The sequence below is a fragment of the Phacochoerus africanus genome, chromosome 4, assembly GCF_016906955.1.
Source record: "Phacochoerus africanus isolate WHEZ1 chromosome 4, ROS_Pafr_v1, whole genome shotgun sequence".
In the NCBI taxonomy this organism is placed as follows: Eukaryota; Metazoa; Chordata; class Mammalia; order Artiodactyla; family Suidae; genus Phacochoerus; species Phacochoerus africanus.
The window spans coordinates 136911034-136936615 of record NC_062547.1 but is presented as its reverse complement, the minus strand read 5'-3'; the positions used below and the strand labels follow the sequence as shown (position 1 = coordinate 136936615).

General features: G+C 39.7%; 1 protein-coding gene and 1 long non-coding RNA gene across 4 annotated transcripts in view; one reads left to right on the top strand and one right to left on the bottom strand.

Annotated features, from left to right (window-relative positions):
* The first annotated feature begins 30 nt into the window (after positions 1–30).
* On the top strand, positions 31–24763 carry LOC125126356 (uncharacterized). The gene is made up of 3 exons (XR_007134606.1): positions 31–276; positions 11298–11527; positions 24696–24763. It is a non-coding gene; the product is annotated as an uncharacterized LOC125126356 (long non-coding RNA).
* The window catches only part of SEC24A (SEC24 homolog A, COPII coat complex component), a 66163-nt gene continuing 46003 nt past the window's right edge, over positions 5423–25582 (bottom strand). For all 3 annotated transcript variants that reach the window (XM_047778653.1, XM_047778654.1, XM_047778655.1), the window contains 8 exons: positions 22736–22909; positions 19154–19264; positions 16654–16829; positions 14327–14464; positions 11454–11558; positions 11108–11200; positions 9156–9259; positions 5423–8329 (listed from right to left, as the gene is read on the bottom strand). In XM_047778653.1, coding sequence (XP_047634609.1) covers positions 8215–8329; positions 9156–9259; positions 11108–11200; positions 11454–11558; positions 14327–14464; positions 16654–16829; positions 19154–19264; positions 22736–22909 — 1016 coding nt within the window. In that variant the 3' untranslated portion in view covers positions 5423–8214. The remainder of the gene's footprint in view (positions 8330–9155; positions 9260–11107; positions 11201–11453; positions 11559–14326; positions 14465–16653; positions 16830–19153; positions 19265–22735; positions 22910–25582) is intronic.

Sequence of the window (25582 nt, the reverse complement as noted above, 5' to 3'; positions counted from 1 at the left end):
GAGGCCGCAGACGCGGCCTCAGCACGCGCGCCGCCTGACGGGGCCAAACGCGAGGCTTGCGCCGCCATCTTGAATGAGGGCATCGGTGGCCGTCCCAATTCCTTGGGCAGGGCTGGCTCTCGCTATTTCTCTTCCCCGCGACTCGGTCTTCCTGCAGGTCAGTCGGAGGTGAAGAAAAGCGGCACCTAGCCTGACGCAAGGGGACCGGATAGGAACGAGAAATAGACGACCGCTCCTCGGTGGTGCCAGGAAGCAAAATGGAGGTTGCAGCGGCAGGTACTGGTTTCCGGTGACCTCCTGCGGCCTTGCGTATTGGCCTGGGGAAGAGGTTAACTCCGAGAGTGACGCTTCTGGGAGCTCTGGGCGTTTGGGGTTTGTTCTTGGTGCTGATTCCTCATCTGTCACTGCGCTTCCCCCAAGTACATGGCTAGTTTGTTTCGCCTGTCTTTGTTCAAGATTCTCCCATTGAAGTCTCCTCTGTCCATTCTCTTTAAATTACCACCCCTTAGGAGTTTCCATTATGGCTCAGGGGTAACGAATCTGACTAGCATCCATGAGGACGTAGGTTGGATCCCTGGCCTCGCTCAGTGGGTTAAGGATCCCGCGTTGCCTTGAGCTGTGGTTTAGGTCGCAGATGCAGCTCCGATCCGGCCTTGCTGTGGCTGTGGGGCTACAGCTCTGATTCAACCCCTAGCTGGGGACGTCCACATGCAGTGAGCGTGGCCCTAAAAGAAAGCAAAAAAAAAAGACAAAAATAAAATAAATTACCACCCCCTCTCAACACTCCTTATTCTCCTTATCTGCTTTTTCTCCTTAATACTTACAACCGACTCACAGGCTAAATGTACTTTTTTGTTTATTGTCTGTTTTCTCATTAAGTAAAACGTAAGGCTCCATGAAGACATGCACTATTTGGTTGACGGCTGGAATAGTGAGTGCTCAGCAAGACAGACTTAATCGTTAGGCCATGTTAAGGGCCAGCAATAGGAACCTAAGAAAATGTTTTCATTTGATTTTCTTTTAAAATCAGAAGAAATATGTCATAATTTTTATATAGTGACAAATCCAGCTTGGATTATAGTCATTCCCATACCAACAGAGTCATAAAATATAATTTTAGGAATGTGTTTATGGAGGAGAGAGCCCACGAAAACAGAGTACCGAGGGCCCACAGAAGTCGTCGTTCAGCCCTGGCGCTAAGTAATAACTATTTGAGTGAGTAAATTAATAAAGGAGTTGAATCCCTCAACAGCTCTTGCTTCATGGACGACGTGGCCAGTTTACATCAGAGGCCAGGGGGTGAAGCAACCTAGTGTAGCCTCTGCAATGGATCTTGCTGCACAAGTCTGCTCAAAATCAGGAAGTTGGTGAAACCCTACTTAGAAGGTAATAAAATGCTATTTTTAACTGTTTAGTCACCTGACCCTGTCGCAGACAAAGGATTTTGGAAACAAGTGTTAAGCCAATGAACAAGGAGTTCCCCTTGTGGCTCAGTGGGTTATAAACCCAACTAGTATCCATGAGGATGTGGGATCTATCCCTGGCCTCGCTCAGTGGGGTAAGGATCAGGCTTTGCCATGAGCTGTGGTGCAGGTTGCAGATGTGGATGCAGTCCCACATTGCTCTGGCTATGGCTGTGGCTGTGGCCGTAGCCACAGCTCCCATTCGACCCCTAGCCTGGGAACTTCCATATGCCTCCGGGGCGGCCCCCCAAAAAGCAAAGAAACAAAAACAAAAAATGAACAAAATGAACACCTTTTTTTTCATCATGCAGCTTGATGTGACATCTTAGTTCCCAGATCAGGGATTGAACCCTCGCCAAAGTGATCTTAACCACTAGGCCCCAGGAATTTTACCTTATCTTTTGGTTCAATAACATAAGGAGCTCAAGTATCAACATTGAAAGATCCCCCTTAATTGGATGAAAGCTAAATCTCAGGGACATGCCCTAGTTAATAATTTTAAAGTATTAGAAAATGTCCCCTTGGAGTTCCCGTCGTGGCGCAGTGGTTAACGAATCCGACTAGGAACCATGAGGTTGCGGGTTCGGTCCCTGCCCTTGCTCAGTGGGTTAACGATCCGGCGTTGCCGTGAGCTGTGGTGTAGGTTGCACACGCGGCTCGCATCCCGGGTTGCTGTGGCTTTGGTGCAGGCTGGTGGCTACAGCTCCGATTGGACTCCTAGTCTGGGAATCTCCATATGCTGAGGGATTGGCTCAAGAAATGGCTTAAAAAGACAAAAAAAAAAAAAAAAGAGAGGGAAAAAGAAAGAAAGAAAGTGTTCCCCTGTATATCTGTACAGATCTACATCTCTGAGGCCCAGATTGTGGCTTAGAAAATTCTACCATTGAAAGCATTAATAGTAATAAATGTGCAGAACTTGATGAGGTAAAGTCCTGATGAGTAAAGACCAAATACAATTTCAGGATAAACAAAAAGATTTTTTCACTTGAGGTAGTATATAGAAGCCAATGAATATTTTGCTTCTTTAGATAGATGTGTATGATGGCTGATGTAGTCTGGCAAGAATTTCAAGTGTCAAGATTTGATATTGTGTGCTTACTTATTTCTTGGGAGCCATTTTCCCTGTGAGCTTTCCATAGTTATTAAACTTCCTAGTGCTTCCCTCAGTGGTATGTGTGGTTCTTTGATAAATGATGTGCATACTTGTGCATATTATTGTATTAATTTCTATCTCCTTCACTATATACTTTACAAAGGCAAACACAGCCCATCTCCTATTAAAAATTTTTTCACTTTGCCATAAGTCTAGCCTTGGGAGCGTTAGATTAAATATACTTGAATAATTGCTGAAAAATTTTCTTTTAGAGGAAATGACAAAACAGCATTTTCAGGAGTTCCTGTCGTGGTGCAGTGGAAACGAATCTGACTAGGAACCATGAGGTTGCAGGTTCAATCCCTGGCCTCACTCAGTGGGTTAAGGATCTGGCTTGCCCTGAGTTGTGGTGTAGGTTGCAGATGTGGCTCAGATCCCAAGTTGCTGTGGCTGTGGCGTAGGCCAGTGGTAACAGTTCTGATTAGACTCCTAACCTGGGAACTTCCATATGCTCAGGGTGTGGCCCTAAAAAGACAAAAGACCAAAAAAACCAAAAACCTGCATTTTCAATTTTTTTTTTTTTTTTTTTTTAGGGCCACATTCACAGCATATGGAATTTCCCAGGCTAGGGGTTGAACCATAGCTGCAGCTGTTGGCCCACAACACAGCAACGCCAGATCCAAGCCTCATCCGTGACCTACAACCACAGCTCAGGCAACACCAGATCCTTAACCCACTGAGCAGGGCCAGGGATCAAACTAGCGACCTCATGGATTCTAGTCGGGTTCATTACAGATGAGCCATGACGGGAACTCCTTCAATGAGTTTTACATGTAATTTTTATTTGAACCTAGCATTGTTTAGGTATGCTAATATTGGGTCTTTCTTTCTTTTTTTTCTTTTTTTGTTTTTTTAGGGCTGCACCTAAAAAAACACGTAGCATATGGAGGTTCCCAGTCTAGGGGTCGAATAGGAGCTGTAGCTGCCGCCTGTGCCACAGCCTCAGCAACACCAGATCCGAGCTACCTCTGTGACCTACACATTTAAATTCTGCCAGCCACATTAAAAATTGGAATTGGGAGTTCCCGTCGTGGTACAGTGGTTAGTGAGTTCGACTAGGAACCATGAGGTTTCGGGTTGGATCCCTGGCCCTGCTCAGTGGGTTAAGGATCCGGCGTTGCTGTGAGCTGTGGTGTCGGTTGCAGATGCAGCTCGGATCCTGTGTTGCTATGGCTCTGGTGTAGGCTGGTGGTTATGGCGCCAATTCAACCCCTAGCCTGGGAAGCTCCATATGCCGCGGGAGCGGCCCAAGAAATGGCAAAAAGACAAAAACAACAACAACAACAAAAACCGAAAAAAAAAAAATTGGAATTGACTAGAGCATTATAGAAATTTTAATACATTATTGAACAAAATAGGCAGAAATTAATTTTCAAAAGTTGTAAATATAAAATTCAGTAGATGAGGAGTTCCCATTGTGGCTCAGAAATTTACCTGACTAGTATCCATGAGGATGCAAGTTTGATCCCTGGCCTCACTCAGTGGGTTAAGGATCCGGCACTGTGACGAGCTGTGGTGTAAAATGCAGACATGTCTTGGATCCTGTGTTGCTGTGGCTGTGGCATAGGCCAGCAGCTACAGCTCTGATTCATCCTGGTAACTTCTATATGCTGCAGGCTTCCATATGTTTAGGGCCGCAGGTACAGCCCTAAACATCTAAATAAATAAATAAATAAATAAATAAATTCAACAGATTAAATGGTCCTAAAAAGCAAAATAAATAAAAAAACAATAAAAAATTCAATAAACTCCAATCTGGACATAGTCACAAAAGGACTTAGTGAAAACATCTATCTAAAATTGATTGTGAATTGTTCCCGCTGTGGAGCAATGGAATTGGCAGTTTTTAGAGGACTTGGTACACAGGTTTGAACCCTGACCAGCACAGCAGGTTAAGGATCCAATGTTCCTGAAGCTGTGGTGTCAGTCGCAACTGTGGCTTGGATCAGGAACTCCATATGCCAAAGGGTGGCCAAAAAAGAAAAAAATAAATAAAAAGGAATTCTGAAGGTAAAGACTAGAAGGAATGATAGAGAAGCAAATATTTTAAAAATAACATGTCAACTACACCTAAACTTTAAAAGTAAATAATACTTTAAAAAATAACTGAGGAATTCTCTTGTGGCACAGTGAGTTAAGGATCTGGTGTCACTGCAGCAACTTGGGTTACTGCTGTGGCATGGGTTTGATTCCTGGCCCAGGAGCTTCCTCATGCTGTGGCCAAAAGAGAGAATTTTCCAGAACTGAAGACAGACAAGGATCTTCAGAGTAAAACTTGCTCTGAAAAACAAGCAGGATAAACAATAAACTATTATACTTGGAATATTCATGATAAAGGAAAAATCTTAAAAGCTAACAGATTATCTTCAAATGAACAGTTAGGCAGTAGGCATCCATAACAAAAGGGTCCACAAGAACATGAGTAGTATCTTAAACATAATGAAAATTAAAAATAAAAAATTAAAAACCTTTCAATCTAGAATTTTATTTTATTGGCCCTGCCTATGGCATGCAGAAGTTATGAGACCACGGATTGAACTTGTATCATAGCAATGACCCGAGCTACAGCAGTGACAATGTAGGATCCTTAACTTGCTGAGACACCAGGGAACTCCTCAATCTAGAATTTTAGGAGTGAGCATGTGGCTGTAAAAAAAAAAAAAAATTGGATTATGACCCTCCAGACATTGACTTAGATTTAAAGCACCTTTGGCAATAGCATCCTATTGACTTAATTTGGATGCACAATATAGCACTACTCAGTGACTACAAGTTATTCATATCAATTTAAATAATCACAATATGTAAGTTCGTTCAATTAACTTTATTGAATAGCCAAACTGATAAGTTAGCACAGTTCAAACGATTATTTGCATGGGTTACAAATGACTTTTTTTTTTTACAGGAATAAAACAGTGAAAATTACAAACTGTAAAAAGGAAGACAAATCTTGTCTCTAACATTTAAGAGAAGCAAGATTTAACACAGCACATTGAAGATCAATACATATTTGAATCTGAAAACAAGAATTTAATGTTACAATATTATACACTACTTTACAAAATTAAAATTTCTATATAAGGATTATATTTGTAATAGTTAACGAAATTCTGAAATCACATTTGGTGGTCCCCTAGATAATAGCTGTTATGCATCTCTGATTAGAAGAAAATCTTTTATTCTAATTATTGAAAAACAGTCTATTAGACTCAATACATCATATTAAATTAAAACAGTGAAATATATGCAAACTAAAATAAATGGTACAGCTTGAGTGAATATTAATGTGTCAGACAGAGAAATGTTATTTTAAAAATCCTAGAAATTAGAAAAATAGAGTGCTTTTTATGGTAGAATTGCCATGCTCAGATTTAAATACCAAGATTGCCCTTGTCAGTTACTTTAGTAGTTGTAGATCTATAGAAAATTCAAGGATCTTTCATAATTTACAACTACAATAAAAAAAATATGGCATACTGTAAAGATTAGTTGCTTTATGTCAAAAAGTAATACAAGATGAGATAGCAGGTAGTGCCCTACTGGAGAAAAAAAAACAAACTAAACTAAAAAACACATTCAATATTGCAAAAAACAATTGCTTAATATCAGTATCTCCAAAAGGTTCATTCATTCTCTCATTACTGGGAGAACAAATATAGTGAATCTGTACTAAAGTAAAGTTTTTTTATGACCTGGCTATTATAAAATTATTCTGATTGCACATGTTACACAATATCTAAAATAATTTTTTAAAGCAAATTTGTAAAATATACTAACAAAGCATATGGTAATAAGAAGAGTCATACCCACTTAGGGATGAAGTGAGGCACAAAGATTATTGTCCCTAGAAGCACAAACTTTTCCCTCTGGAAGATTCTTTACTACTATCAAAAAAGGACTAGCATATCAACATTTAAAATTCACATTATGAACAGAATTTTACTTTATACAAAGCAACAGTGCATAATAAGGACTCTCCGTTTCTTTAGAAGAGGGAAAAATATAAATGTATTCTAATTATCCCCAGTTTGAAAACTGCTTCCTAACAATGAAGCAGCTTTCAAGAAAATTTCCAGTTCATTGTACCACTAGTATACTGAAAATAAACCTTAACACTGCTTAAGGGAGATAGTACTTTTATAGAACACAATTATTCTGATCTGCCTGGTAAGCAGTAGTGTATATACTCGTGGGACCTGTATTTCCCTATCCCAAAACAATTCAGTTAAAGTCAGCTCATACTGATGTAAACCTGAAAGTTACTATTTCATTGGTGATCATATGAAATCAAGATTGTAAACACATTTTTTCTAACCCATTAAAACAAAAAACCAAAAATTTATTCAGCAAGTATTACTCATGAACAACGTTTACTTTAAGATGTTCAAACAAGACAAAATGAATCTGTGAAAACTGGGCCAAACTCTTTAAAGATATTCTATCACAGCACTTTAAATATACAAATGTGTAATTTACCTATCTGTAAACAAAATTCACTCAAGAGTTTTGACTATAAGATTTTTCTGGCCGAATCAAAAAAGCAGTTTTTGAGCATGTTCAGAAATCAAGTTTCTTTCATAACTTCCATATTGTGGATTTACATAATATCCACTAAACCAAACAGAAGCATTCATGCTTCAGTACGTTTTAATATCCAAGAATAAATATCTTATGAGTGGCTTCCAATTTAATTATTAAATTTCTTAGAAAAATGTTACTGATGCATTTGAGACAGCATTTCTTTCATTCATACTCATTTCACCAATATAATGCTTTTATTAGATACCACAGAGCAGAAATGTACCAAATAAAACCCACTTAAAGGATCAAAATAAGTTTCTCATCTCCCTATCATCATTGCCAGTCCCAGTCCCAATGTATTTATGAGGAGAGCTCAGATTCTTTTCACTGCAGAATAAGATAGTGTCCAACCAAGCAGAAAACCACTTATTCATAGCTTTCACTTCAGTGACTTTGTTCTTCAAGTATAGAGAAATACTGACAGATTTTAAAGCTTGACTGTATCACTTCATATTCTCTCAAGCTACGCTAGAGTTTTAGCTAACATGATGATCCTGTTTCTTCCTTAAAAAACAAAAAAGCTGTGGGGGATGGACTCTAGTTTTTCTACATTTAGTTACTTAAGAAATTTTTTGATTTTAAAAAGACCATTATCAATAGATTTGTAATTTCCCTGCAACATTTAGTCTTGTGAGGTTTTAAATGTAGCAGCCAAAAATTCAGGAAAAAAGAGAAATAGTCACTTGGAACACATAAGTCTTTATTTTACAAACTGTACTTTGCCTCTGTGATATTGTCTTATTTCAGTCCTTAACAACTGAAACATAATTGGCAGCAAAGGAAAAAAGGTATCCAATCATACGCGGATGTGTTTTGATTTGAAAAATACAGTATTTCAGAGTTGCATGTTTGATTCTCTGCTGTGGTCCTTTATTTGCTATAGCTTGTTGAAATCACAGTGAGAACATATAATCATCACATCAGTCCACAAACTTAATAGGAAAGGAGGGCATTACACATTTTCAGGTGTTCCACATTATCGTGACTTTCCTTAGAAATTACTAAGTCAAGTAATCTTCATTTATTTACTTGCTGTTGTATATGCAAGAGGAATTCATAGTATGATAGTGCAGATTCTGTTCTGTCTTCTACCATGTTTTGAAGGAAGTTTGTTTTCATTGGACTCTCATCCCTTAGGAATAAAAGACAAATACATTACACAAAGTGTAACAGTAAAATAAACAGTGGATCTGTCAGAAAGCTTTTGACATACATCTCACTAGTAACTGGATATAAAGCATAATTTAGTACTACTTATTATTAATTTTTTTTCTTTTTATTTACAGCTGCCCCCGTGGCATATGGAGGTTCCCAGGCAAGGGGTCTAACAGGAGCTGTAGCTGCTGGCCTACACCACAGCCACAGCAACGTGGGATCCGAGCCGTGTCTGTGATCTAGATCACAGCTCACGGCAACGCTGGATCCTCAACCCTCCGAGCAAGGCCAGGGATCGAACCTTCCTCCCCATGGATGCTAGTCAGATTCGTTAGCCACTGAGCCACACCGGGAACTCCAACAATTTTTTTTTTTTTTTTTTTGCTTTTTAGGCCCGCACCCGCACCACATCGAAGTTCCCAGGCTATGGGTCGAACTGGAGCTACAGCTGCTGGCCTATGCTATAGCAGCAGCAACAGGAGATCCGAGCCGCATCTTCGACTTATACTACAGCTCATGGCAATGCTGGGTCCTTAACCCACTGAGGGCAGAGATCGAACCTGCAACCTCATGGTTACTAGTCGGAGTCGTTTCCACTGCGCCACAAAGGGAACTCCCTATTTATTATTTTTTTAATCATATTTCATAGTACTACTTATTATTGCAAAAATTTTTTTTCTTCTCCATACTTCTAAAGGGTTTTTTTGCTTAAGCAAAAGGTCACACGTATCAATTACTCAAAACAGGTCCTTGCAAGGCCAAACAAACTGTTTTACTATCAGCAAGTGAAAAATTCAACTTACCTTATTACATAAAGTATTGGGTAAAACGGTCTCTGCTCTCTAAGCCAGGAGATGAAAGCTATTGTTCTAGCGGATTCTGGTGTATCAAGTTCTGGAAGGTCTGTCTATTAAACAAAAGCCAGAAACATCCATTTATTCTAATTATAACTCTAACATATCATCCACAGTGTTTTTTCTATCTTTCTTTCCTTCTTACTTTTTGGTCTTTTTTTAGTTTTTTTAGGGCCACACTCACGACATATGGTAGTTCCCAGGCTAGGGGTCGAATCAGAGCTGTAGTCTCTGGCCACCGCCACAGTGACAGCCACTCAGGATCAGAGCCATGTCTACAATCTACACCATAACTCATGGCAACAGCAGATCCTTAACTCGCTGAGTGGGGCCAGGGATCAAACCTGCACCCTCATGGATATTAGTCAGGTTTGTTACCACTGAGCCACAACGGGAACTCCTTATTTAGATTTTTACATCACTGTTGCTATATAAGAGTGTTTAGATCTATTTCACTATTAGGAACTAGATGCCAGAGAGATTAAATAACTTTTAGGAAGTCTGGGAAGAGATTCCGCATACTACAATTTTCAAGAAAGGGGCAGGCAAACTTCTTAAAGGGACAGAGAATAGACACTTTAGGCTTGCAGATCATTTTGTCTCTGCTGCAACTTCTCAATTCTGCCACTGTTCCACTGAAGTAGCCATGGACTACAATCTATAACTGGACACGGCTACGTTCCAATAAAACTTTATTTACCAAAACAGGTGACTGGCCACCTCGGGCACAGTTTGCCAAGCCCTGATCTAGAAGAACATCCTACCTCTTATCTTCATGTAGAATTCAAGTAGTTATTCCCAATAAAATAATTTAACCCCTCATTACTTAAATGCCTAGTCATTCAGACCAGCCATTTTACTCAGAAAGCTAGTGTTTATCCTAGATAGAATCCTAACATATATGTCTTTTAAATATATAAATCTCCTAATAACTTCCATAAATGAAGTTTACAGAAGTTTATAAACCCAAAAATATGAAATGATGTTGACATAAAACATATTCCGAAGTTGGTGACAAATTTAGTTGAAACTGAAAAATATGACACTACATAGGACCATAACACAATTAATTCTAACTTTAAAATTCACAACTATCCAAATGCTATATAGTTTAACACATGCTTTCTCATGTGTTATTTTCAAATACTTATTATTCATTGTCTAATAATCAATATAAATCCATCTGACACTGGTTACAAATTATTTGTGACAATTAGCTTAGTTATTACTCCAAAGCAGCAGTTAAAAGGACCCTGCCAAAGAACAAGGAAATCACTTGCCAAAAACATAAAACGCAGGGACAAAAGAGCCTTCACACTAATGCCAATAGCAGCAAACATTTTTTTTGGCCATAAACTAAATTCATTACTTTTTTTCTAAAATACTATACACATATAAGAATAATTAAGGCGGGAGTTCCCGTTGTGGCGCAATGGTTAGCGAATCTGACTAGGAACCATGAGGTTGCGGGTTCGATCCCTGCCCTTGCTCAGTGGGTCAAGGTTCCGGCGTTGTCGTGAGCTGTGGTGTAGGTCGCAGACATGGCTCGGATCCTGCGTTGCTGTGGCTCTGGTGTAGGCTGGCAGCTACAGCTCCGATTCGACCCCTAGCCCAGGAACCTCCATATGCCACAGGAGCGGCCCAAGAAATGGCAAAAAAGACAAAAAAAAAAAAAGAATGATTAAGTCAAAGATGCAAACTAACCTAAAGAGTGTGTTTAAAATATAAGATGAACATTTTCAATTGAAAGAGAAACAATGTATAGGAACACTTTCTTTTTTGGAAATATTCTTTTTTGGAATATTATGCTATGATTTCAAAATAGGATTTTCATGTATTTGCCACATTTGAAGTGCCTTTTAAATCTATCTACTAGAATCACTATAATGACAGAGTCTTACCATAGTCTGTGGAATTAATGCATAGTTTTCAACTCCTAGAACTTGGCTGAGAAAAGTGTGTCCACAATTTCTTCCAACCCACAGCATTAGTACCTGGGGAGAGGAAGAAAAGATGTAGCTTAACAGTCAGCTGTTGACTCACCTTTAACCACTAACTATGTCTTTTCTTGGCCATGTCCGTGAAATGCAGATGCTCTGGGGCCAGGGATACAACCCACGCCACAGCAGTGATGATGCCAGATCCTTACCCCACTGCACCACAGTGGGACCTCCCAAGAGAGATATGAAGAGGAATAAAGGGAGTAGAGTGCAGAGAGAAGAATCCCACTCAGTCAAGACTACTCACAGAGCCAGCATCCATGAGGAAAGCTCCATCCCTGCTCAGCTTCTCCACTGAAAGCTGAAGAATAGGCGGCTGAGGTATAGTGCGATCATTGATGTTGATTGCTCCCTAAAGAATTAAGCAAAAGATTAAAGCTTTAAGACACAGGTAATAGGGAGCCACAATTAAACACAAAAACTATTTTCAATGAATGGTTACCTCTGAAACCACAATTATTCATATTTAAATATAAAGAAGAGGAAGAAATATGTATCACTTATCTAAACAAAGCTGTGAATCTCAGTAAAGCCAAATTAATTTCTGATCTTAATCATTATTTTAAAAACTAATACAATAAATACAGTCAACATACATGTATACTGAACAGACAAATGACATCTATTGAGATCCAAATAAAGTCTGGAATTTAGTTAATAATAACAGATGATTAGATCTTTAACCCACTGTACCACGGCAGGAACGTTTATTTATTAAGGCCAGAAATGGAAGCTTCTCATTTATAATTGACTATAATACTGCTATCTTAAAACACAGACACACAAACACACAACTTTAAATATTCATAACCATCTTTGACTAAAAGCTGATTTAAGTACTAAAACTCAATACTTAGTTAAACCTTGGGAGTTCCTGTCATGGCTCAAGAGAAACAAATCTGACTAGTATCCATGAGGACATGGGTTCGATCCCTGGCCTTGCTTAGTGGGTTAAGGATCTGGTGTTGCCGTGAACTACGGTGCAGGTTGCAGACGCATCTTAGATCTGGCGTTGCTGTGGCTGTGGCGTAGCCTGGTGGCTACAGCTCCCATTCAACCCCTAGCCTGGGAACCTCCATATGCCGTGGTTGCAGCCCTAAAAAGACAAAAAAAAAAAAAAAATTTAAACCTTATCTAAGGAGGAAAGTAAATAAAACAATGATCTACCAACAGGTATTCCCTTGTGAGGAAGCTTTAGCTCTACCAGGAACTATTAATCACAGTACCTTAAGACTTCTGGCCTTAGGGTATGTGGGGAGCAAGAGAGCCTATAACCCCAATATGGCCAATCAGAAATTAATGTGAGTGGGATGGACTGGGAATTTAGAGTTAGTAGATTCAAACCATTACATTTATTTATTTATTTAATTTTAGGGCCACACCCTTGGCATATAGAGGTTCCCAGGCTAGGGGTCTAATTGGAGCTGTAGCCGCCGGCCTATGCCACAGCCACAGCCACAGCCACGCCAGATCTGAGCCGTGTCTGCAAACTACACCACTGCTCAAGGCAACGCTGGATCTTTCACCCACTGAGCGAGGCCAGGGATTGAACCTGAAACCTCATGGTTCCTAGTCGGATTTGTTTCTGCTGTGCCCTGATGGGAACTCCCTCAAACCATTACATTTAGAATGGATAAGCAGTGACGGTCTACTGTATAACACTGGGAACTGTATCGAGTCACTTGGGCTAGACCATCATATATATATATGATATATGATTTCTTGCTGTACAGCAGAAATTGGCACAACACTGTAAATCAACTATACTTTAATTTAAAACACTGAACTCAGAAAAGAGAGGTTTGTCTTTCCCTGGTGGTAAAGACAGAAAACTATGAGTGGCTCTGTTTTCCAGGTTGTAGAAAGTCTGGTCTGAGGCTATGAATATAAGACTAGACCTGAATTTAGCTGTACCCTCGCCTTTCCTATGGTTTGTTTCTGAGTGGCACATCAACCCCTTTCTTTCCTAAGCTTACTTACAAACAAGAGAGCCTGATAAATACCCCGCTGAAAATCAGAGGAGTGCTTGTTTTTGAATGTATGTATTATGATTGATTTTTCTTCTTTCTTTCTTTCTTTCATATTATAGACATACAATATATTGTATTTGTATTTTTATGTTATTTTTCCATTTTCTACAGTGAAGAAAAGGTAGGCCCAGTTAGTTGAATGTGTCAAACACAAGATTAATCTGGAGTTATTATTTTCATAATGCAAATTAATGATGTCATCAACTGTTTTCATTTGCAAAAAAAGTTACCTCAAATTTTATAGGCAATTTCTCTTTTATACACCCAAGATATCTTAAAAACTTTAAACTCTGAGAGATTTTTAACCAAAAGTATTACTTCCAACATATATATCCTAACTTGATCATGATGTAGAAAAAAGAATTTTGATTTAACATTTTCATGCTTGTGACTTCAACGCAAGTAAATTTCCTATCAAGGGAAAATAATGATACAACTTAGATAAATATTTTTTCTTTAAGAACACTGTTATACTGAACATTGACCTAGGTGTAAATTCATTTGAAGATACTCCTTTCACACCAATCTGTTCAAATAAATAAATCAAAGACTGCTCTAGTCAATCTCTCTCTTTTTTTCCTGGCTGGGCACATGGCATGTGGAAGTTCCAGGGCCAGGAATCGAACCCACATCACAGCAGCCACCCAAGCCACAGCAATGACAACGTCGTATCCTCACTCCACTGAGTCACTAGGGAATTCCAACAACGTCTTCAGATTACTTTGATCTGCTCTGAAGATTTGTCTTAAATAAACAATAATGTTTTTTGCCATATTAACTTAAATGGGGGAGTTCACTAGTGTCTTAGCAGGTTAAGGATCTGGTGTTGTCACTGCTATGGCTCAAGTTTGATCCATGGTCCAAAAACCTGCGTATGCCTTAGGCACAGGCCCCCTCCCCTCAAATAATAACTTAAATGAAGGCACTATTTTCAGGAGCTTCCCAAACCAAAATTTCTTTATATAAACTTAGTAAAGGAATAAATGAAAAGTTTTTAAAAAGAGAATACTTTTCTTTATTTCTGCAATGGATTCAATATAGTTAGGCTTATAAACCAAGTAAAAGTCAGTAGAAAATCAATCAATCTTACCTCATCTGAGAGATTGTCAACTCTATACAAATTGGGATGAGTGGTAAGCATAAGGTAAACCAAGGGCTGATTTTTCACCTGACACATAGCAAAAATTCGCTCATCCAGACGTGCATTTGTCCCAGTCTGAAATGACTTCTGTAACAAAAAACAAATCCTCATCAAAAAAAAAAAAAAAAAAAGCATTTAACAAGTACATATAAAACTTTGCAAATTTCAGCTGTTAAAAAAGTATTTTCAGACAGAATTAACGAATTTACTATTACTCTTTCAAATATATATTTTAATTAGTCAAACATCTATTAAATTGTGGCTATATAGTCCCACCTTAAAGTCTTGACAAATTAATGATCTGACCATGGAAAAGTTATTTAATCTCTCTGGCTTCTATCTCCTAATCAATGAAATAGATCTAAACAGTATCATACAGCAAAAGTGATATAAAAATCTAAGTAAGGAGTTCCCGTTGTGGCTCAGTAGTAACAAACCCAAGTAGTATCCATGAGGATGCGGGTTCAGCTGCTGGCCTCGCTCAGTAGGTTAAGGAACCAGTGTTGCCACGAGCTGTGGCGTAAGTTGCAGACTCAGCTGGGGTCTGACATTGCTGTGGCTGTGGTGCAGGCCAGCAGCTGCAGCTACAATTTGACCCCTAGCCTGGAAACTTCCATATGTTGCCAGTGAGGCCCTAAAAAAAGAAAAAAGAAAGACACATAGGAGTTCCCATGGTGGCGCAGCGGATACAAATCCAACTAGGAAACATGAGGTTGCGGATTCAATCCCTGGCCTCACTCAGTGGGTTGATGATCCAGCATGGCTGTGAGCTGTGGTGTAGGTCCCAGATGCAGCTCGGATCCTGCATAGCTGTGGCATAGGCTGGAGGCCGGGGGCTACAGCTTCAATTAGACCCCTAGCCTGGGAACCTCCATATGCTGTGGGTGCCGCCCTAAAAAGACAAAAAAAAAAAAAAAAAGACATATATGAAATATGAAGAACCAAAGCTCTAAGTGTTCTATAAAGGCTGGGTGATGATTACTGGTGGTTACCTTTCCTTGTTTCTCCCACAGAGAAATTAAATAATGTAATAAAGCTTACAAATCAATCAGGAAAATTAATAATTTGAGGATAGCTACTTAGCAGAATAGAGTTAATAAGTAATTATGAGTTTCAACTGGTATATTAGCTCCATGAAGAATAATGAAGTTTGGAGGTTAAGTTTTCAAGCAGTCCGGGTGATGGAAAGAGTCAGATAATAACAACGAAAGTATGCCTAAAACAAATGTGCTGACTATAAAGAAAGGCAGATAACAAAAAGGCTCTTAAGCAAAGAGTAGTATGGGAAATGAAAAAAGTTCCATTTATTCACTAAAAAAATATTTACTGAGTGGCTGCTATGTATTTGGAACTATTCTAGATGTTGGGACAATGTGGTAGATGCGTAAGATAAAAATCCTAGTAAGGGAGAAGTGAGTAAAAAACAAGCAAAATAGGTGATATGTCAGTGTTAAGTGCTATGGAGAAAAATAAAGGAGGAAGGAAGATAAAGAACGTCAGGGTAGGAGCTCCTGTTGTGGCGCGGCGGAAACGAATCTGACTAGGAACCAACCATGAGGTTTCGGGTTCGATCCCTGGTCTTCCTCAGTGGGTTAAGGATCCGGCGTTGCCGTGAGCTGTGGCGTAGGTCGCAAACGTGGCTCGCATCTGGCGTTGCTGTGGCTGCAGTGTAGGCTGGCAGCTGTAGCTCCAATTGGACCCCTAGCCTGGGAACCTCCATATGCTGCGGGAAGTGCCCCTAGAAAAGTAAAAAAAAAAAAACAAAAAAAACAATAAAATACACAGTTCCTGTTTTGAAAAACTGGAAAATCAGTCATCATTTGCATCTCTGATAACATCTGTGAATACCTGGTGGGCATCTCTTACAAACAAGGCATATTTTTTTGTGCTTTTTAGGGCTGCACCTGCAGCAAATGGAAGTTCCTGGGTCATAGGCTGAATCGAGCTGCATTGGCAACCTACACCACAGCTCACGTCAAAGCCAGATCCTTAACCCACTGGGCGAAGCCAGGGACTGAACCGAAATCCTCATGGATACTAGTTGGGTTTATAATATGCTGAGCCACAGTGGGAACTCCCAAGGCACATACTTTCAATCAGCATTTTGTAATCTTCTTTGATTACAAATCCTTTAAGACATAATAAGAATTAAGGTCCCTGTCCTGCGAAAACATAACTGGCATAAAGTTCTATATTCAACATTTAGTAGCTCACAGGACAAAAATTTTGGCTGTTAACATTTTCACTGTGTTAGTTTCTGGTTCTGATTCTATTACCTGTTTAAGGAGAGCCAACACAAACAGTGGGAAAAGCCGCAAAGAAAAAGGAACCATGAGTCCAGGCTGCTGGTTACTTAGGACTGAAGACCGATAAGCTGAAAGAGAGTCTATGACGGCATTCACTAGGGCATCCCGAGCATCACTCAGGCTGGCAGTCACAGACCTGTCAACAGCTGAGAAAGATTGAGACAGGGTCAAAAGAGAAATAAGACAGAAGGTTAGTAACCTCACTGTTAAGGACAGAAACGGTTTTTTAATTATATGAATTCTCTAGATATTACACAAACAAGGAACCAAACACAGCAGTTAAAAGCACATACTTTGGAGAATCAAACCAACCTGTCTTGAAACAGTGTTCCGTTATTTCCTAGAAATATAAATATTTTGCAAGTAATTTAACCGTAATGAGTCTCAGTATTCTTATTTGTAAAACTGGAAAACTGTATTTCGTTGAATCTAAGATGTTATTAATTGTAACCCACCATTTAATTTCATATATCGTTGAGAAAGAAGAAAACTCTGCCATTAAACACACATGCTTTCTTAACGCCGAGAATTATTTCATATTACTGAAAGAGCTCTTAGAGAACTATTCAGATGATTTTCATCATGGGTAATGCCACTCCATACGCTTTTCTTCATACTCAAAAGTTTTTTTCAATATTAAAAACACAATAAGTGTTGTGAAGATTTCTCAAACTACAACCACACTCAATTCATGTGGTAATAAAAATACTCAAGGAAGTGATATTAACCACTATGACCAAATTTGTGCATAAACAAGAAAGAATGCAGATTACTATTACCTGACTTTATCAACTGAAGACATCCTGATTTTCAAGGTTTTGAAAAAAAGGTGAAAAAAGTGCATATTGGGATCAACCAAATTTAGTAAAAAAAACCTAATACTTGTGAAGCAAGCTGTTGTGAAGATTTTTTTTTTAAATCCACAAAGACCGCCTAACAAATAGTTGTTGTCGATAATAAAGATAAAGGAGTTCCCATTGTAGCTCAGTGGTAACGAACCCAACTAGTATCCATGAGGACACAGATTCGATCCCTGGCAGCTGTGATTTATCCCCTAACCTGGGAACTTCCATATGCCATAGGTACAGCCCTAAAAGAAATATAAATAAATAAAATTTTAAAAAGATAATAATCATACTATAATGAAAATGTACTAACTCAACAAGACAAAGGCAATGAACCTCAAATTTCTTAGGTCACCATTTATAACTTTCAACAACATATGAGACTAAAATGAGGCTGCATTCTTTACCATGGATCTACTGGCAGTCATCCCTAAAAGAGAAAGGGAGCAAGAACCAACTGAAAAAGGTGTCTATATATATATATATATATATATATATATATATATATATATATATATATACATCCAGATTTCTCTCATGGTGCATCCCTCAATGTAACACTGCAGTGGCTTGGGTTTGATCCCTGGCCTGGGAACTTCCACATGCCACAGGTGTGACCAAAAAAAAAGAAAATCCAAGAAGGCAATTATACACGGTTATTTAGGTCCACCAGCAGTCAGATGAAAAGGCAGAAAGCAGTTAAGTGGTTGCCTAAGGCCCATGAGAGGAGAGAGTGAGCAGTAACTGTTAATGGGCATGAGGTTCTTTTTGAGTTGAAAGAAATGTTCTAAAACTAGATTGAGGTAATGTCCACACAAATCTGTAAACAAATACACTCAAAACAATGGGATTGTATACTTAAATGGGTTAAGTGATTGCCATATCACTTTTCGCTCAATAAACAAATTACATCTCAATAAAGATGTTTAAATTAAAAAAAAAAAAAAGACCAGGTTATCTGCAGCAGATCCTTTAATTCAAATAGTTACATAGCAGGCAAATACTGGATCCAAAACACTGCAATCTTTTTTTTTTTTTACTTTTTAGGGTCACACCCAAGGCATATGGAGGTTCCCAGGCTAAGGGTCTAATCAGAGCTACAGATGCTGGCCTATACCACAGCGACACCAGATCTGAGCCTCATTTGAAACCTACACCACAGCTCATGGCAACGCCGGATCCTTAACCCACTGAGCGAGGCCAAGGATCGAACCCGTAACCTCACGGTTCCTAGTTGGATTTGTTTCCACTGCGCCACAACAGGAATTCCAAAACACTAAGATCTTAAAGCTAATTATTTAAAGGAAAACACAATTATGTGTTGTTGTTTTTTTTAGGGCCACACCCACAGCATATGGAAGCTGCCAGGTTAGGGATCAAATCAGAGCTGCAGCTACCAGCCTACACCACAGCTGCAGCCACTTGGGATCGGAGCCACATCTGCAACCTACACCACAGCTCAAGGCAACACTGGATCCCCAACCCACTGAGCAAGGCCAGGTCCTCATGGATACTAGTCAGATTCGTTTCCACTGCACCACAATGCGATCTTCCAAAACCATGTGGATTTTTTCAAATGCTATTACTTGCAACACATTTAAAATAGGTTATTTAACAATTCTTACCCATGTTGGCTAATAACCCTGAAATTGCTTGAACATCAGCTCCAAGAAAGACTTCATTCAGAGTTGAAACTACTGGCAAACACAAAGTATGAACTCGAATTCTTCTTTCACCTTTGGAGAAAACACACAAATGACAGTGTGTGAAGCACAACTATACAAAAAAAAGTTTGTATTAAAGTTACTTGGGGAGTTCCCCAATGGCCTAATAGTTAAAGATCTGGAGTTGTCACTGCTGTGGAGTACATTCAATCATTGTGCCAGGAACTTTTGCATGCTGTGGACACAGCCAATAAATAAATAAATAAAGTTACTCGGAAAAATCACTTTTTTCAATTTAGAACCAAACAGCATTATATATAGTAAAGAAGGATAGTATCAAAACTTTAATGAAAACTCTAAAGTTCTATTTATTTTATTATTACTATTATTTATTTATTTATTTATTTTTTAGGGCTGCACTCACAACACCTGGAGGTTCCCAGTCTAGGGATGGAATCAGAGCTGTAGCTGATGGCCTGTGCCACAGCTGCAGCTAGGTCAGATGCAAGCTGTGTCTGCAACCTACACCACAGCTCGCAGCAATGCCGGATCTTTAACCCACTGATCGAGGCAGGGATTGAACCTGCATCCTCATGGATGCTAGTCAGATTTGTTTTCAATAAGCCACAATGGGAACTCCAATTTCTTTTAACTACAAAATTATTTTTCTTCAAATTATTTCTAAAAAGACAATAGCGATTGTATTCAAGTGATGGTAACATTATAGCTTCTTAATCTCTTTTCCCAAAATCTTGGTTATTTTATACTTTTTTATAATAATAATTTGGGGAAAATATATATACTGTACAACAGCACTACTCCAAGACGTGTTCTAGAGTGTGTTTTGATATTTAAATTCCAGAGAAGAGAGGTTTTATACTTTCTTTTTTTTTGCTTTTTAGGGCTGCGCCTGCAGCATATGGAAGTTTCCAGGCTAGCGGTTGAACTGGAGCTGCAGCTTTTGGCCCACACCACAGCTCACAGCAATGCCAGATCCTTAACCCACTGACCGAGGCCAGGGATCGAATCCACATCCTCATGGATACTACTCAGATCCATTTACACTGTGCCACAATGGGAACTCCCCTAAATTTCTAACAGTAAGGATAAGAAAAGATATCTAACACTAGGTATTAGGGAAACATGAAATAAAACCAAAAGAAACACCACTATACTTCATGAAAATGGCTAATAACAGAAACAAAAACCACCTGAAACTCAAACTAAAAACAACAAACAAAAACTAAACACTGATAACAGCAAATGCTTGTGAGGATGCAGAGCAGCTAGAACTCTCGGATACTACAAGGAAGAATGCAAAACAGTACAGAGGCTCAGGAAACAGTTTGGAAAGTTCTTAAAGAGTCAAAACGTGCTCACCATACAACCCAGTCATTCGTCCAAATCACTAAGAAGTATTCACCCGAGTGAAATGACAACTTATGCTCACATAAATACCCAAATGCAAATGTTTTATAAGGGCTATATTTGAAATCACCCAAAACTGCAAACAACCCAAATGTACATCAACTGGAAAGTGAATAAACAACAAACTGGGTACAATGGAATACCACCTAGGAATAAAAAGTAACAAACTACTGGCAGATGCAACAACACAGATAAATCTCCAGTGTATCACCTAAGTGAAAGAGCCAGATACAAAAGGCTACCTACTGTATGATTCTATTCATAAGACATCTTTGCAAAGGCACTGGGGACAGGAGAGAGGTTGACTATGAGGAAATTTCTGGGGTAATAGAAAAGATTGTGATATCAGAGTTCCCGTCGTGGTGCAGTGGAAACGAATCCAACTAGGAACCATGAGGTTTGGGGTTCAATCCCTGGCCTCGCTCAGTGGGTTAATAAGGACCCAGCATTGCCACGAGCTGTGGTGTAGGTCGAAGAAGCGGATCAGATCCCACGTTGCTGTGGCTCTGGCACAGGCTGGTGGCTACAGCTCCGATTAGACCCTTAGCCTGGGAACCTCCATATGCCGTGGGTGCAGCCCTAAAAGGACAAAAGACAAAAACGAACAAACAAAAATTCTAAAAAAAAAGACGGTGATATCTAAATTGTGGTGGCTACACACACATTTGTCAAAACTTGTAGAACTATACGTTAAAATGGTAGATTAGATTTTAAGTCAATTTTATATTAGTTTTTTTTTAATTTTAAGAAAAATCAATGGGCAGAAAGAGGACTGGGATGTTCTTCTTTGGTCAAATAAATGGTATCTAGGGAGTTCCCACTGCAGCTCAGCAGAAATGAACCTCACTAGTATCCATGAGGATGTGGGTTTGATCCCTGGCCCTATTCAGTGGTTTAAGGATCTGGCATTGCTGTGAGCTATGGTGTAGGCTGCCGACGCAGCTTGGTTCTGGAATTGCCATGGCTGTGGGGTAGGCCAGCAGCAGTAGCCCTGATTCGACCCCAAGCCTGGGAATCTCCATGGGCTGTCCCTGCGGCTCCCCCACACACTCCAAAGAAAAGAAACCTAGGCATCAGGTTAAGGATCCTGACATAGGACACAGCTGTGACCTGGATTCAATCCCTGACCTCGGAACTTCCATACACCACAGGCACGGGCAAAAAAAGCAAAACAAAATCCTTGACTTTCTAATACTAAAGGTTTTCATTAAAAATCCATATACACTTTTTTTTTTTTTAACTTTTTTTAAGGGCCACACTCAGGGCATATGGAAGTCCCCAGGGGCTAATGGTCGAATCAGAGCTACAGCTGCCAGCCTACGACAGGAATCCAAAGCGGGATCCAAGCTGTGTCTGAGACCTACATCACAGCTCATGGCAACGCCAGATCCCCAGATCCATTAATCAGGGCCAGGAATTGAACATGCATCCTCGTGGATCCTAGTTGAGTTTGTTAACCACTGAGCCACAAAGGGAACTCCCTATTATACACTCTTTGTAGAGCTTTGTTTTGTTTTGTTTATTTTTAGGGCCACACCTTTGGCATATGCAAGTTCCCTGGCTAGGGATCAAATGAGAGCTGTAGCTACTGGCCTAAGCCACAGCCACAGCAACACCAGACCCGAGCCGCATCTACAACCTATGCCACAGCCTGCAGCAACACAGGATCCTTCACCCCCTGAGCAAGGCCAGGGATCGAACCCACATCCTCATGGATACTAGTCGGGTTCATTTCCGCTAAGCCACAATGGGAATGACAATAATACAGTATTTTAGGGGAGTTCCCATCGTGGCGCAGTGGAAATGAATCCAACTAGGAACCATGAGGTTGCGGATTCGATCCCTGGCCTTGCTCAGGGGGTTAAGGATCCGGCGTTCCCGTAAGCTGTGGTGTAGCTTGGATCTGGCATTGCTGTGGCTCTGGAGTAGGTTGGCGGCAGCAGCTCCGATTAGACCCCTAGCCTGGGAACCTTCATATGCCACAGGTGCAGCCCTAAAAGGACAGAAGACAAAAAAAAAAAAAGTACTGCATTTTAATATTCTATCTTAAAATATTAAGATAGATCTCACGTTATGTGTTTTTGCCATTAATAAAACAAACAAAAAAAACCTTACCTTTGCTGGATGTATACAAGAGCGCTGACTGAAAGGAAACCAACTGAGTGTCAGTAAGACTCTCTTCCACTGACATCTGTACTGCATACCCAGCATCTGGGTTAACATTAGGCAAAGACAGTAAGTCTGTTGACCGAACAAAAAAGTTCCCATGGAAAGTATGAATGGAAAGACCTAAAAGAGAAAAATGTATCAAAATGATTTATACACACCCACATATTGGTAATTACATCTTATCCTTGTCATTTATCAGAATGGCAGAGAGGACATTAAAAAGATGAGACGTGACACTGTGGTTTATAAGAAATACATACTCAGTCTTCACCCATTTCTGGCATAGGGTTCCTAAAGCCCTTAGAATTCCCTAAGTGTTAAGAGTCACAAAGGTGGAAGCTCCCACTGTGGCTCAGTGGTAATGAACCCAACTAGTATTCATGAGGACTTGGGTTCGATCCCTGGCCTTGCTCAGTGGGTTAAGGATCTGACATTGCTGTGGCTGTGGTGTAGGCTGGCAGCTGCAGCTCTGATTAGGCCCCTAACCTGGGAACCTCCATATGCTGCAGGTGCGGCCCCCCCCAAAATAAAAATAACTTTTAAAAATTTTTTAAAAATGAGAAAAGGATCTAAATACGTATTTCTCCAAAGACCATTAACAGCCCATAAGCACAAGCAAAGATGTTAACATCATTCATCAACAGGGAAATACAAATCAAAAACTCAATGAGATGCCACATCACACTCACTCAGATGGCTAAAAGAAAAAGGACAGGACAGTAACAAGTACTGGCAAGGATGTGAAGAAAGCAGTACTTTCATTCACTACTGGAAGGAATGTAAAATGGTGCCTCTGGTGGAGAAGTTTAGTGGTTCCTCAAAAAGCTAAACGTACTATGATCCAGTTATAAACCCTAGTTTATAGACCTGAGAGAAATGAAAACAGGTCCAGGAGTTCCCGCTGTGGCACAGCGGAAACGAATCTCGCTAGGAAGCATGAGGATATGGGTTCAATCCCTGGCCTCGCTCAGTGGGTTAAGGATCTGGTGTTGCCATGAGCTGTGGTGTACGTCGCAGATGTGGCTTGGATCCTGCATTGCTGTGGCTGTGGCTGTGGCCAGCCACTGTAGCTCCAATTTGACCCCTAGCTTGGGAACCTCTATATGCTGTGGGTGCGGCCCTAAAAAAAAGAAAAAAGTCCAAAAACCTCTATTCAAATGTTTGTAGCAATATTATTCATAATATCCAAAGAGTAGAAACAACCTATATATTCATCAACTGATGAAAGGATAAACAAAACGAGACATAACTATACAATGGAATACCACTGAGAAATAAAAATAAAGTATTTCTTACAAGGAGGGTAATGAAATACTGATAGATACTGGCTGAACAAAACATTATGTTGGCTGGCACCATCTTGAGCTCAGCCTGTGCCCTCTGATGCCTTAATAAATCTCTTGCTTTACTGACAACAACAACAAAAATTATGCTAGGTGTAAGAAGCAGTCACAAAGGGCCTCATGGTGCATAGCTCCATTAATAGGAAATACGCGGAACAGGCAAGTCCATAGAGATGGAAGACTGGCAGCTGCCTAAGTGGGAGGATGAAGTGATTGCCACGATCAGTACAGGGCTCTTTTTGGGAATGATGCAAGTGTTGTAAACTTGACTGTGGTGATACCATGGCAAAAACATTTAAAACCACTGAACTGTATATTTCAAATGGGTAAATTGTATGATTTATAAATTTTACCTCAGTAAAGCTGTTATTTAAAAAAAAGGAAAACAAACAGAAAGCCATGTGGTAAATGATTAGTTGATTAGTTTGGGGTGATGCCAATATCTGTGAGTTGTTTGGAGATGTGGCAACTTCTTAAGTGTTTATATGATACCTGATATAAGAGATTACGTAAATTTTCCTCTCGGTTGTTTTGTGCAACCATTTTTTTTCTTTCTGTTACAGTGATGGATACTGAAGAACATCATCTGGCACATTGTTTGATCAATAAATTTCGACATCTTTCTAGTGGACAGGTTTGTGGATTCTTTGATACCTATTTTTCTTTTTTCTTTTTTTTTTGTCTTTTTAGGGCTGCACCTGCGGCATATGGAGGTTCTAAGGCTAGGGGTCCAATCGGATCTGTAGCCGCCAGCCTATGCCACAGTCATAGCAACTCGGGATCCAAACTGCATCTACCACCTACACCACAGCTCACGGCAACGCCGGATCCTTAACCTGATGAGCAAGGCCAGGGATCAAACCCACAACCTCTTGGTTCCAAGTCGGGTTCTTTAACCACTGAGCCACGATGGGAACTCCATGATACCTATTTTTCTTACTACATATTTCATATAATCTACCACTGTAAAAAATGATTGCTTTATACCCTTTTACAGAGCAGTAATATTTTTTATTATAGTCGATTCACAATGTTGTCAATTTGTGTACAGCAAGAGCAGTAATTTTTTTTTTCTTTCTTTTTTTCTTTAGTTTTTTTTGGTCTTTTTGCCTTTTCTAGGGCCACACCCTCGGCATGTGGAGGTTCAGGCTAGGGGTCTAATCAGAGCTGCAGCCACCGGCCTACACCACAGCCACAGCAACTCGGGATCCAAAGCGACCTACACCACAGCTCACAGCAATGCCAGATCTTTAACCCACTGGGCAAGGCCAGGGATCAAACTGGCAACCTCATGGGACCTAGTCGGATTCGTTAACCACTGAGCCACGATGGGAACTCCAAAAGCAGTAATATTTTAAAATCTGAATAAAACCAGGCCGATAATGTAGAGAAATAAAATAAGAGAATTATGATTTCCCATTTTCTTAAGAAAACAGTTATCACATTTAGA